Here is a 14,859-nt window from a genome sequence, read left to right on the forward strand (position 1 = left end):
TATGTGTTTTATTTAGAAAAATAAGAAGAAACCCAATGGCTAGTAAATGACAAGAAAGATTGTAAACTACGAGTAATGAAATAATAATAATAATTAATAATAATAGCAGCAAAGTGACATTCTTCTCATATAAAACCATGACTTCCTTCCAGGACGCTTTAGAAATACGTTCGAAATACGTAGAAAAACTCCACGGCAGAGTACTTGAATTTGCACAAACAGCCCAGGGCAAGTAAGAATCTGAAAGAGTATTTTCATATAAAACTACTCATGTATTTCTGCAGACCACATTCAAAATAACCACAAGATTAATTTCGTTCCATTTGCCAGATTTGCACATCATGAAAGCCAGAAAAACTGTCATTTCGGAAGTCTAAATGTTACTTATAAACAAGACTAGAAAGGGTGGATAGTGGAGTAAGACTGGGGGTGGGGAAGCAAACCCTTTAGTTACAATGTTTTCGGGAAATGAATCGACACAATAAAACAAATTTCAAATCACGTTGCCCCTCTATACCACATAAGCAGTTTAGAATCTTAAGCAGATGCCAAAGGAATAAAGCAAACGGGGAGAAAAAAGGCCGATAAACTTTCTGGCAGCAATACAAGACACATATCATTACCATATGATCTAATGTGGGTGTCAGCCGGATTGTGTTCATTGAGGGAAACCTTATTTTTTAACTGTGCTATGGAGTAGAAGCAGGAGGTTTGCAACCTAGTGACAGTCACAGAGCAGCACCTACCCCCTCCTCCTTTCCACACCTGCAAACTCTTTTGCTTGGGCTGAATATTTAGTGTAATTACTTCTCAGCTTTGAGGGCTCCTGTGGCAAATCCCCGGATTAAAAGGTATGGTTTTCAATAATTGTCCTGAACTCTGCTACAGACTAATAAAACTTTGATCAAGTTGAGAGCAGAAGGAATTATTTGGGGAGAGAAAGAAAAGAAAGAAAAAAAAATCATGCTAAACTTTTGATAATCTTTATGCAGTGTTTTAAACAAGTATTACTTGAAGACAAAAGTGAAATATTTGGTAAAATGGTTGAATGCATTGTTTTAGTTCTTTCTGTTCTTGGAAGGATATTTATTAAAAAAAATAGTATAACCTAACACCATGACTGTCTATATTGATATATTTTGTATTTGTACTAATGAAATGTTTTACCTCTTTAGAAAGTATTTATATTTTAGATCAGCATACTATTTGTAGTTGCTGTGTATATATACATATATATACATACATACATACATACATACATACATATATATGTGTGTGTGTGTGTGTGTGTATATATATATATATATATGTATTATTTTAAGGGATTTAGTTCCCTCCTGAATTCTTGATATTTTCAGAACTTTTAAAAACTCAAGAGATGTGAACTCTGGTGCTTAGCTGCAGAAGTCAAATAAATGTATATTTCTGCAACCTAGAAAAGAATAGAAATTATCACCAGAGAGGTGAAAAGAAACATTGAAAATACTTATGCTGCTTTTTGAAGATAATCTCACAGTTAGCTACATAATTCCTTATAGAGAAAGAAAAAACCCAGCCAGTATTTTCAATGCAAATGACATTTTATTGTAAGGTACATCACTTGAAAAGGAGGGTGTAGGTTATTTTCTTGTTAATTTCCAAACAGGGTAACACAATGACCACTGGCTAAGTGGGCTCCCAGTGACATAAATTCCTGTGGCTTTTTCTTTTCCTATTGCTATTTTGACCAGAAAAAGAACCAAATGCTTCCTATAGCAGTCCTTATAGATAAATGCCATTTTTATTGTCTATTTTTAAATTATTTCCATTATTATTGAGGTTTTTCATGCACCTAGTGCTGGGGAATTTTTATTTTGCTCTGTAGTTATAGTTTTACTTATCTCCTAAGGGTTAAATTTTGATTTTGAAAGTCATACCAAAGACATAAATGATATCCTACAAATGTTGAACTGAATGATATAGTTAATTTAATGAGCTGAAGCAGTTTAAGGAGCCAGAAATTATTATTTTTGTTGAAACACTTCTAAACTGGGGGGACTAGCTTTAGTGGACCAGTGACATTATACTCAGCAATTAGCTTCTAGGAAGGATTCCTATTTTTTGAGAACGCTTAAAACAATCTCAATGAAATTTGGGCAGTATATTGTCTCATAATCTCCTTGGTTTCTGCAAGGGCATAGCTCTTTTTTGTTTATTTTTCTTATATACTAAGGAAGGAAGGAAATGATTAAGAAATTATTAATATCAACAGTCCCCATTAATTGTTTTAAGATGCTGGGTCTTCAAGTATGATGGCACTAATTTAAAAGAAATCATCTCTTGGGGGAATCTGTATAAAGTTTCTGGACGTATTATTCTTCTCCAGGACATTCAGGGTTAAAATGCACACACACACACACACACACACACACACACACACACGCGCATGCACACATGCAACCAAGTGATATAAAATAAGTAATGGAAGCTATAAACTCCCTGCTCCTGTTTAGTTTTAAATCAAGAAAAATATTGTGCAGAGAATTTGAACAACTTTAACAAGAGTAAACACGTTTAAATAATAATATTCCTCTGAGCTAGAGTTCAAGATTTTCTTTTTGGGGTTGGTGAAACAACCGGGCATTTTCTGTTCTGGAGAAAAGATCAAAAAACGACATCTGCATTAATTCTCATTGCGATTTATTAAATCTGCAATTACTTTGCTTCATTTTTCTTCTAAAATTGTAAGATATTAAGTATGTGAGCCTAGCAAACCATGGTAAACGGTAAACATTACATTTTAATGTGAAACAGACAGAAACCACTCCCTTAGATCGAGTCCAAGGGAACACTGCCAAAACCATAGGGTCTCCGTTCAAAGCCTGTGCAGTAACTGAGTGGGAACATGCTCCCAGAGAAAACCTGATACTGAATTTAAAGGGGCAGTGTGAATAATAATCTTTGTGGTACTTTTTAAATGAGAAGCCATATGCCCGTACTGTGTATTTACTGCCTTACACATATCTCACTAATAAACATAAGCTGAAGAACAAAAGTGCAAGAAATCCAAAAACATTTTTTTTCCTTCTCTAGTGCATCTAGCCAAGAATTTCCAGAAGTTATGTAGATAGATACATTGAGGTCAGGGCATCCAAAGTGGTGTGTTTTTTTGTCTTTGTTTTTTGGTTTTGTTGTTTTTGTTGCATGTGTTACAATTGGCTGATGACTAAAAATCATTTTTTTACATCTGGTTATGAATGGGCAGCTTTAATAGGATCCTTGTAAGTGTACCTTTCAAAGTAGATGTGGGGGAACTAAAGGTAACATCTGCTGTGTGTTTGGGGAATCCTTAGAACAGTTTCCATAGGGTTTTAAAACATATAAAGTAAGAAATAAACTGCTTGTTCTCTACATGATCAACTACTCTTTGTTATTCAGATCTATGTAGTTCCCTTCAGCCAGCTGAACACCAACTCAAAGACAGATGTACGTACGTAAATGCTTATCGAATGAATGGATAAATACGATATGGATTTGTCAAAACCGTACTTATGTTTGTTTACAAAATTGCCCTTTAGGTAAAACCAGATAACATGTAAGTCCTATAAAAATCAGGATTTCCCATATATGTTTGCTGCTTCAATAAAAAATGATCAGTTTGAGATACTGGTCCATAGATTTATTTTAAAAAATGAATTGTGCTCCACCAAATTAAGGTTTTCCATTTGTTACCTTTGTCAGGCTAGAAACTTGATATTGAAAAAAAGATAAGTTTGTGTTTTAAGAAATCAGACCCATTGGTTGCCTGGAACAAACTGAATAACTTGTATTGTTAATAAATTGATGGTCAATTGAGTCATTTATGGGCAAAATGTTGTGCAAGGCCTGGGTACAGAACAAAGAATAATAAGACACGCCCTGAAGGAGTACATCTTCTAGTTGGGGGGACAGACCAAGCATGCAAAACAAATTACAGTATAATGTGATAAGTTCTTTAAAAGAGGTAAGAGCGACGTGCTTTGGGGCACAGAAGAGGGAGGAAGCAGTGTCCTGCCTGGATGAGCCAGGGGATCCACAAGGGAAGTCCATTATCATTTTCAGTCTTTACAGCCATCTTGCAAGGTAGGTATTTTAAATGGCACTTAGCTTTGAGTGGCAGGGTTGAGGTGGGGACTGGAGGAGAGAGAGGAGATGGAGAGAAACTGGGCTGGAAACATCAGTTGGTACCAAATTTCGAATGGTCTCACAGGCCACAGAGGGGTTGTGGACCTTATTGGCAAGCCTTGAGAAGTCAACAAGGAGTTTTCCATAGACTAGGAAGGCAATGAAATCTAATTCTCGGAACATGACTTGAGCAGCAGAGTGGAGGAAGACCTGGAGTCGAAGAAATATTCAAGGCTGAGACCATTTGGAAGCTCTTGTGATAGTTTGGGGAGTGATGAGAAAGTTCTGGACCAAGATAAATACAGTGGGATGGGGAGATGAGATTGGTTTCTAGTGAGATTTCTGACCCAGGAATTGAAGATCTCTCATGTTTATAGACCAAATTTTATTTGACTGTGGCCTGACTTGAGTTGAGTGAGCCCTGAGAATTCCAATAGGGTTTATCATCCTGATAAGTTTGCAAATGATGTGAATATACAATATACTGTCTCAATCCGGACCCCAAATTCAAGCAGGCAGATTGAAATTACATTCAAATTTCTTTTCCTAAGTAAAGAGCTGTACATAATCTGTTACGTACCTTTCAAATACATTTCAGTGTTCTGCTTCCTAACAAGAAATGAAAGGTTTTTTTGTTGTTTTTGTTTTATATATATATATATAAATATATATATATATATATATTTATATATATATATATACACACACACACACACACATAATATATAAATACTTTACACTCACTCTACTGTAGGGTGTTTTAGAAGATAACGCAGTACCCAGGTTTTGCGACTCTTCTAAACCTTTCGTTTGTTTCCTAGGTTCCTTGGCTGTGAAAATACATGAGATAAATCATGAAGGCCACCATCATCTTCCTCCTGCTTGCACAAGTTTCCTGGGCTGGGCCGTTCCAACAGAGAGGCTTATTTGACTTTATGCTAGAAGATGAGGCTTCTGGGATAGGCCCGGAAGAGCACGCTCCTGTGGAGTCTGACCTAGAGCCTCTGGGACCTGTGTGTCCCTTCCGCTGTCAGTGTCACCTGCGAGTTGTCCAGTGTTCTGATCTGGGTGAGTAGGTGCGGGCTCTCTACCTGTCTTGCTTCATTCACAGGAATGGCTTCCTGGAGAGGTTAGCATTTTCCCTTTTCATCCTGCAGTTCCAAATGTGAGAGACAGCGCCACCTATGGAGAAGTGCAGGAAGCTGGCTAGCATAGAAAGAAGGAGCTTTGAAGTTAGGAGACCTTTTTCTTTTTTAAATTGGGACTCCCATCACCTTTGCAAGTCACTTCAAAAAAAAAAAAAAATCTTTCCGAACTTCATGGTCCCATTTCTGTAAAATAAAATTTTGAGCCAAATAATGTCTCCTGTTCCACGATTCCAAAGGGATGGCTTATTTTAATTCCGTGATTTGCTTTAAAGAAATGTTAGATGTTAAAACCTGGGTGATGTCTCTCTACTCTTGCCTTAGCCCAGATAACAGAGTTTGAACATTACTAAATTGTAAAGTATGCAGAGTTATCAGAAGGAAAACAAGTAAAGTTTTAGAACAAAACATTATCTTTCAAGTACCAAAATACTCCCTTAATCTCTGGGTCTTGGTTTTGCCTTTGGCATTTTGTAATCTAGCTGTTTATATTCTTTAGAAAGTTTCAAAAGCAATCTTTACAACTAAGATATGGTGTAAATATTCAATATAATCACAGGACATTTATCTTTAGCCTAATACTGTATACAGCTTGATTTATCACGTTTGAAGAAAAATCTGGTCTGGGAATTCCAAGAGCAATACACTCAAAAGATAAATCTCCAGAAATTTTGAGGCCCCAGCAGATGGGCCAAAGGGAATGAATATAGTTGACATGACAGTTGATTTGCATCTCTCTCCCTCTCCCTCTCATTTTGGTTCATTTTCTTATAAGGGGAAAAAAAAAACAACAACAAAAAGTCCTCACAGAATGACTCTGTCATGGTGTAATTCCTAATGAAAGAAACTCCATAGCGTAGTCGGGTACTTCTTCTTCTTCTTCTTTTTTTTTTTAGCAGGGTACTTCTTTTGGGAACCCTGTATCTATTCAGAACATGGTCTCTCTAGCAGTATTTTATAGGAGAATTTGCCACTAACCTCTACAGTTGGAATAAACTACATGCTGAAACCCAGGAAAACATAAATCATGTTAGATAGTAACAACTCAAAATCAAACATTCAGGGCAGCTTTTTAAATGCGGACATATTGTATAGCCATTTAACACCGGGGTGGGGGAAAGTGTGTAGAAAGGCTTTAAAAAGGCTACAGGATAATTTCACTGGATTCATTCATTCATTCAGCAAGTATATTGAGATCCCACAATGGGTCAGATCTCTTGTAGGCCCTGGCAAGGAAGAAGTGAGGAAGACAAATATGGTCCTTGTTCTTGTCAGTCTGATATGATATTGGCAGTGATTATTTCTCTTTCGAATTGTATATTTGCTACAAGGGGGATTAGATCACTCTCAAATTCTACAGAAACTGTTGTAAGCATCTGGACATTACCTGCATTACTACTATAGGCAGGAGAATCATGCAGTTGAAAATATCTGCACATTGGAATCACCATATGATGGATAGATGAGGGGTAAACTTAAAAAAATTATTAAAATGGCCAAGTTCCTAAGAAATGTGAATCCAATTAAATCTCATTTTGCCTCTGGAAACAAGGTTAAAGGGATCCCTGATTATTTCCACCACATATATTGCCAACAATGACCAGCTGATATTTTTAAGGAGGGAAGAGTTGTCCAGTCACTTAATTGGTTTTATTTTCCATAAATATAGTTTGCTCACATAATAAGTAGCTTATAAAACTTGAGTCTGATGAAAGCCTATGAGATAATTTTCCAGTTGACTCTCATAAAAAAGGCCAAAGTCTATTGCTCAAAACTAAACAGAAAAATCCGGTCTCCAGAAACGTCAAGTTCATTGACTTGGGTGTCTCATGACTTGGTTTCCTCGATGTCCTTGTTATTATTTTGTTTCATTTATTTTGTGTTGTTTTTGGATGAGGACGTTTTCTACATTTTACCTTTTATCTAAGAGCCCAGAGTGCATAGCATTCCTTGAAAAGGCTGACTGACCCTATATACCAAGGACATAGCGAAGATTATACTAATGATTTGTTTTGGGAAACCCTACCACGTGAAGGGAACCAAGTTCCCATGAGCAGTAGTCTCATCTAAGTTACTTTTAGTTTTTATTAAATTTATGTTTAAATATATTATGGGAGGTTTTGATCGGATATTTCTAAAACAGAAAATACATCTTGAAAAGGAAGAACAATCTGTTCATCTTTAAAGAAAACACTCTATTGACACTCTCCACTACCATCAAACTTCTCACTCTATGTTCTTGGCATTCTTTGGAGACTTGACATCTTCATCTGAAGAAAGATTACAGCCAGCCTTAGAGATTCTATTATTTGTGTGTGGTGCCTGGCTCATAGTGGACTCTCAACATAAATTTTCTATGTGATGACTGTATGGAGTGAAAGGTGGAAGATATGTAGAAAAAAAACAAGGAAGGAGAAATAGTCAATCTTATTCATCGTGAAGACATGCAGTTTATTTTTTTGTTTTTGTTTTTAATTATTTAGTGATCTGAACATGAAACTTGAGTTATTTTAATAGAGAAGAAAATGTTATGCACTTTGGGATGAGAAAAGTGAATGCTTATCCTTATCAAGGGCTAATGTTTTATTAAGGATTATCCTTGCCAGAGCTTTTTTTAAAAAAAATTTTTTTTTTTTTTAATTTGACAGAGAGGCAGGCAGAAGGGGGTGGAGGAAGCAGGCTCCCTGCTGAGCAGAGAGCCAGATGCAGGGCTTGATCCCAAGACTCTGGGATCATGACCTGAGCCGAAGGCAGAGGCTTAACCCACTGAGCCACCCAGGCACCCCCTTGCCAGAGCTTTTAATGAGCAAAGGGGAGCTACAGAGTTGAAGGACAGTAGTCCTTTGCCATCTTATAACTAAACAATATTTAAAAAAAGCAAACATTTCTTACTAAAATGTTTGACTATTTTTGCTGCTAAGAAGTATTTTTGGCAAAGTTAAACAACATCAATTTTTTAAGCAGTTCTACATCAAAGCTAAGAAGTAAAAACTGTGAAATTGGAATTGAATAATTAGCCCATAGGAAAATTTGAGGTGTTCAAGAAGATACATGGACTGTTTTAGTCCTCCTCATTCCAATTTATCAGAATAGCATTATGTATGTTTTTCTCTAGCATGGGGGATTGAGAAAATAAACATATTTTCACCTGTCAAAGAAACTAATGAACACTCCATAGATACTGGCCAAGTTGTTTGGCTGAATTTATTGTAATTTAGATTGCCGTTTGAGGCAGAACTGAATGAGATCCCTGTCTTCTCTCTCTCTCTCTCTCTTTTTTAATCTATCCTCTTGAGACATAAAGCAATTTCCTCTTAAATGTAGAAATTATAAAACAAATAAATGTAAGATTAAGAAATTCAACAATCTATGGGTTACCTTAAAATAATAAGCCTACAATGTTGTCAAATATTTTTGAAGTGTCTTAATATTGATCTTGTGAGTGAATGATGTTTTGTGTACTGTTTTGAAGGCAAACAGTTCCCTTAGTTAGATGTGTACTCTTGGCTCAAGTGTTACTATGTAACCATTCATCTTGGGCTCAAGTGTTACCAGGTAGCATTATTTTGTACCGACTTCCATCTTGCTGCTAAAAGGCAGATCAACCCTGGTAGATGAAATAAGCTGAAGCATTGTTTTTTTTGACTATTCTTCCAAATTAAAGTAATAGTTACTGATACATTTCTTTAAAAAAAATTTTTTTTAAAGGGGTGCCTGGATGGCTCAGTGGGTTAAGCCTCTGCCTTCAGCTCGGGTCATGATCTCCAGGTCCTGGGATCAAGCCCCGCATCAGGCTCCTTGCTCAGCGGGGAGCCTGCTTCCCCCCCACCCCAACCGCGTGCCTCTCCACCTACTTGTGATTTCTGTCTGTCAAATAAATAAATAAAATCTTAAAAAAAATTTTTTTTAAAGATTTATTTGAGGGAGACAGAGAGTAGGGAGAAAGACAGAGGGAAAGGGAGAGCAAGAATCCTCAAGCAGACTCTATGCTAAACTTGGAGCCCAGTGCAGAGCTCATTCTCAAGACCCTTGAGATCATGACCTGAGCCGAAATCAAGACTCGGATGCTTAACCTGCTGAGCCACCCAGGAGCCCCTTGATGCATTTCTTATAAGCAAATTTCAAAAGAATTTAAATAGCTTTTAAAATGATTTAATAGTTGCAAGAACTTGGGTTTTGCAGTTCAACGTCTCTGAACTCAAGTCCTGCTTTACATTGAAACTTTCATTGGATAAATGGGAATATACCACATTTCATTAGGTAAGAATAGAAAATATTGATAAGAGTGTCTACCATACTGTTCTATTTAGTTTACCATTTCAGACAAAGTTGGCTAGTGACATGAGGCTATTCCTCATAATGTTCTTTTATTTTTCTTTGAAACCGAGAATCTCTGAGAAGTGGATGGCCTGTAGAGCTGAACACAAAGTAGCACCTTCTCTCCCCTCCCTCCTGAATAGGACCACATCCCCTCCAACTATAGATAGACACGTATTAGAAAATTGTACAATTATCAAGCAATTCAGCCTTCTCCAAACACCATTCCTTTGAACAAAATGGGTTAGGTGAAGTAGAGAACAGTGAAATATTTGTATATTTTATAATCATAAATGATTCACAACCCACATATTTGGCTCTCCAGAGATGATGTTGGAAGATGTAACATTTTATTTTGCCATGTAAAAGCAGTGCAAATCACTACTGGTTCCTAAAATGTACTTCATGTGGCAAAGGATATTTTAGATTTAAAAATGCCTTAACAACAACAACAAAAAAAGAAAGAAAGAAAGAAAGAAAGAAAGAAAGAAAGACAGAAACCCACAGCCCTTTACACTGCATAGAGTTAGTTTTCTTCTTTTTAATCATTTTGCTTCAACTGGTGAGGGTTTTGTCAGTAGCTACCCCTTGGGACATACATGCGATAGCTTATTTCTTGTCTGGGGAAACTGGTTTTCCAGAAGCAAATGTTATATGTGAGGTAAATGAACTATTAGACCTCCTCTGTGAAATCAACTCCGAAGAATAAATTAGGGCTATTTTGTAGAGGGGCAGAGAGAATGCTGGAAGCTCAGTTGCTTTTATAGTTTATATCTGGCTCTGCCGCAGCAGGGACGTAGGGTGACCCTCATTAGGAGTCTCGGATGCATCAAAAGGGTGTGCCTAAGACGTGGCACAGGAAGGAGGCTGTGCACAGAGCATGCCCAGTGGGTTGCCTAAATTCATATTGGGTAGGGTGGAGCATGGCAGATCATTAGACGCAGCAGGAAGAATTCTCATGTGACCCAGATGGCCAACGTTCCTGACACCAGGGGTTAAAGATGGGGAGGAGGAAGAGAGGAGTCAGAGAAAGCCAAAGGAAGCATCTGTCTTCTTGACCTGACTGAGAACTGACATATCCCTGGTTTCCTTCTCAGTCCCAGGAGGGAGAGAACGGCAGCTGTGTGGGATCAAGGCATTTGATCAGACTGCAGCTGTGAGGCATTCACTTCTGGAAGATCCTCCTGGCTCCAGGAGACAGGATGGGGACAGGTTGCAAGAATATCAATTCCCTGGGTAAAAGAAGTGCAGGAGAACTTCTAATCTGAAGTTTTCTCCTTCAAAGAGTAGCAAGAAGATTATATATTTCCCTTAAAAATAAGGATAAAGAAGAATTATTCCAGTTTTCAATTCAGTCTTAGTAAAAGGAGAAAGCCCTCTAGCAACTACACTACGACACTCAAGATTCAATAAACCCTTGACTTAGTCTGCAGATTGCTTTGAGGCGATCTCTGCAGCTTTCCTACGTCTGTGGGTTCACTGTAATCCATATTTGCCTTGATTATTCTGTATTAATCAAATATATAGTATATAATAATGATTCAGTATATTTTATTTATCTATGTATACATTTACTTTCTCTACCAGAAGGGAAGCATAGTGAGAAGTTATTTCTGTATATCTTCTACTCAATAAAATGCCTTCTACTTGGTGGATAGCCCAACATCAATAAATGTCTAACGAGTAAGTGAACATATCCGGGACCTAGTGTTGGATGAGTGCATAGTTCTACAACTTCCTCTTTCTGTCAAGCTGGGAAAAAGGAGGGAACATGGCTAAGTGGGAATTAAGAGTCATGGAGCTGTGGTACACAGCATTTTTGCTTTTCTTTGTTTATTCATTTGTTTTGTTTGGAGGGTGACCATACATAGAACCAGGAAGGTTAAACCTTCCTTGGGTTTATTTGAAAAAAGAATCAAATTGAAGGGGGGAAAACTCCTATTTCTGAAAGCTGATCCAACTGCCACCCCAATCAAATTGCCATTTTTAAGAGGGAAATAAGGAAACATGCCTGCCTTGAATAGAGGAAAGGTTTTTTGATGGAGCTGAGGCTCCAACATGTCATGTCACGTGCCAAAAACTGAAGTGTATCACCACTGTCCTAATTATTAAATTGAAAACAGCATTATAAAAAATATTATTGGAAACCTACAAGAATAAATCTCGGAGTTTGGACCCCTGCCACAGAGCAGGGGGGGGGGGAAAGAAAGCATCATGTCTTAGGACAACCTGGCCTTTGTCCAACATGATGTTTACCAGATTGTTGACATTTGCTAGCAGAACCATGCTATTCATCACTGGGACAACTTGAAAAAAAAAGTGCAATTCTCGTTAGACTTTATTTCAGAAATGACTTTCTGGTAACATCTTAAGTAGAATTTTATTTACTTCAATAAATAACCCTATTTTAAAGAAGATAAATTTCCATTTACAGAATTTGGGAGAACAAATAAATAATTCAGACTAGCCTTGGAAATAATGTATTGAATGGAAAATATAGAATCATATTAAAGGATGTTCACTGAAAAATAATTATATTTAGAAAACCACTCTGCTTCTGTTATAATTGCTGAATTCATTTTATCTCAAAACTTGGCGACTTAAAAAGATAATTTTATTTTGCTTATTATTTAAGTACAGGAAATTTGAGCAGATCTCAGAAAGGCTGTTCTCGCTTGGGGTCTCCCAGGCATCGCAGTCAAGTGTTGGCTGGGGCCATGGCCATGGGGAGTCTAGCCTGGGCTCCACACCCAAGACAGCTCACTCTTGTAGCTGGAGTTGGTGCTGCTGTTCCCTGTGAGCTCAGCTGTTCTGTCAGCTGGAGTGTTTCACGTGGCCTCTGCAGCAGGGTGGTCTCAGCTTACACAGGCTTTTTTACATAGCCCTTAGCCCCTGGCTGCCCCTCAGAGCAAGTGTCCCAGAAGAACTGGGTAGCAGCTGTACAACCTTTTCTGACCTGGACTTCGAAGTCACGCTGTGTGTCTCTTCTGGCCCATTCCATTAGGTCATAGAGACATTATATCCCAGATTCCACAAGAGGAGAATTTGATCTCATCTTTTGGTGGGGCTGGGGCTAGTTTGTATTTGATATTGGGGACCAGGATGGGAGATACAATTAATGTCATCTTTGGAAAATGCAGTTATCTCCATATGTATATAAAATGGATTTATATACATTTATAATGAGAAACACAGGCATAAATTGTATAATATATAGAAGGTCCACGGATATTATACATCCCTGTGAAGGTCATTACTTAACAGTTGCAAACTACTTAAGAGGTCAAATCAATTATATGCACATTAATTTACAACTTTATTTCATAGTTACTTAAACTTTTTACTTAAGATTGTAAGAAAGGCATTGAATCATATCTCGATGGCTTTCTTTCTGTTGTAGAATATTTTTTTTGAAGCGAATTTTACCTGGCTAATCAATATTTTACTTAAAATGCTTATCTTACTTCCCATATAATTTGGGAATGACTATAAAATTCATCAATTTCAATAATAGTGACTTAGTTAAAATCATATATAGTTAATAAGATCATATACATAGAACTTAAGTTTTCTATTTAAAATCTAAAGGTAAAAATATACTTAAGGTTGAGTATTAATGATTATTAATGGTTTCATACTCTTTGAGGATTTTTTTCAGTTCAAATGAATAATTTTTAACTGAAATAAAAGTTTTTAATCACCTTGAAAGAACCTTTAGCTCTAATATTTCTACCCCGGTCTACTTCATGCTCAGCATTTTCACATGAAGAGATAGCCGCAAGGGAATGCTAAGGTAAATGTTCTTAGTTATCTTTGGTTAGTGTCTGAGTTGATCTGAACTCAGAGCCCCTCTGATTCTAAAGATGATAATGCTGACCAAAACCAATAACCCAACATAAACAAAGACTGATAGTTTACAACAGCGCCAAAAGAGCGTACCACTTACCACTATTAAACTAGAGTTAAATGGACCAGGACAGCTTTGGGGAAGCTTAGTAATTTCTCGGGGAATATATGCTTGCTAAATGAGGGGTGACCAGCCAGAGGCAGAGCTTGGTAGACAAGCTCTTTAGAGACCCTGAACTTCGTGGGAACAATGACGGAGGCAACAAGACCACACAGGGTCTGGTAGGAAGAGCCAACCCAGGAATAAGAGCTTTAAATGAAAAGCCTGTATGTGATCCGTGGGCAGAGCAGATTTCAGCTTTTGGGATAATATGCATTATAATTATGTTATCCAGGAAAAAAACAGATTTACAGACTAAAAAATCAGCAAGATAATCGGAGCTGCACCCTTTCATCTCTGTACTGATGATAATTCCAGGTGGGTAATGGAGGGCCTGCTCTGCATTCTGGTAGGAGATTATTTTGTAGAACAACTTACTGAATTCTCATGAAAATTCTGTGAAAGATGCAAGAAAACCGAGGCCTAGACAGCGGAAGCAACTTGCTTGGGGATGTTAAGGATCAAGAAGAGGAACCAGGATGAAAATTCAAATACCAATCTTAGTTAAGAATAGGAGAAACATTTAAAAATATACAGAACCTGCAAAACGAGGGGTGCCTGGGTGGCTCAGGGGTTTGAACGTCTGCCTTCAGCTCAGGTCATGATCCCGAAATCTCTGGATAGAGCGCCGTGTGGGGCTCCCGGCTCGGCGGGGAGTCTGCTTCTCCCGCTCCCACTCCCCCTGCTCAAGCTCTCTCTCTGTCAAATAAATAAATGAAATCTTAAAAAAAAAAAAAAAAAGAAACAAACCTATAAAGTGAGACACTCTGGTTCACCTGTCACCCAGCTTTCAACAAGGATCAAATAATGCCAGTATTTTTCTATGTATCTTCACCCACCTTCCCCCTTCCATTTTATTTCGAAGCAAATTCCAGATGTCACATCATTTTATCCAACAATATATCCATACGTTTCTCTGAGAGATGAAAGCTCTTAATTAATACGATCATAACTATCAGATCACATCTAAAATTTAAAATTATTTAATATCAAATATTCATTCTGTGTACACATTTTCAATTATCTCATAAATATTAGAAACGGTTTATTTTACAGTTCGTGTGAATTAGGATTCGAATGAAGTACACACATTGCAATCATTTAAATAACTTTTAAGTCTCTTTTAAACTATACGTTTGGAAAACATATTTTTTTACTTTTTCTTACAGTTTCTTTGCAGTTTATCTGCTGAATTGTTGCATTTCCTCTTCCCTACTGGTTTACTTTCTGTAATTAAGTTTACATTCT

General features: G+C 37.2%; 1 protein-coding gene across 4 annotated transcripts in view; it reads left to right on the forward strand.

Moving 5' to 3' along the window:
- Window positions 1-475: 475 nt before the first annotated feature.
- Window positions 476-14,859, forward strand: part of DCN (decorin) — a 44,785-nt gene continuing 30,401 nt past the window's right edge. For 2 of the 4 annotated variants that reach the window (XM_080810436.1, XM_080810433.1), the window contains exons 1-2: window positions 476-851; window positions 4,965-5,211. In XM_080810436.1, coding sequence (XP_080666562.1) covers window positions 4,998-5,211 — 214 coding nt within the window. In that variant the 5' untranslated portion in view covers window positions 476-851; window positions 4,965-4,997. Of the gene's footprint in view, window positions 852-3,843; window positions 4,102-4,964; window positions 5,212-14,859 lie in introns of those variants that run through there. The other 2 variants (XM_080810435.1, XM_080810434.1) reach the window with 1 other exon arrangement.

The sequence above is a fragment of the Martes martes genome (assembly GCF_963455335.1).
Source record: "Martes martes genome assembly, chromosome: 8".
NCBI classification, from domain to species: Eukaryota; Metazoa; Chordata; class Mammalia; order Carnivora; family Mustelidae; genus Martes; species Martes martes.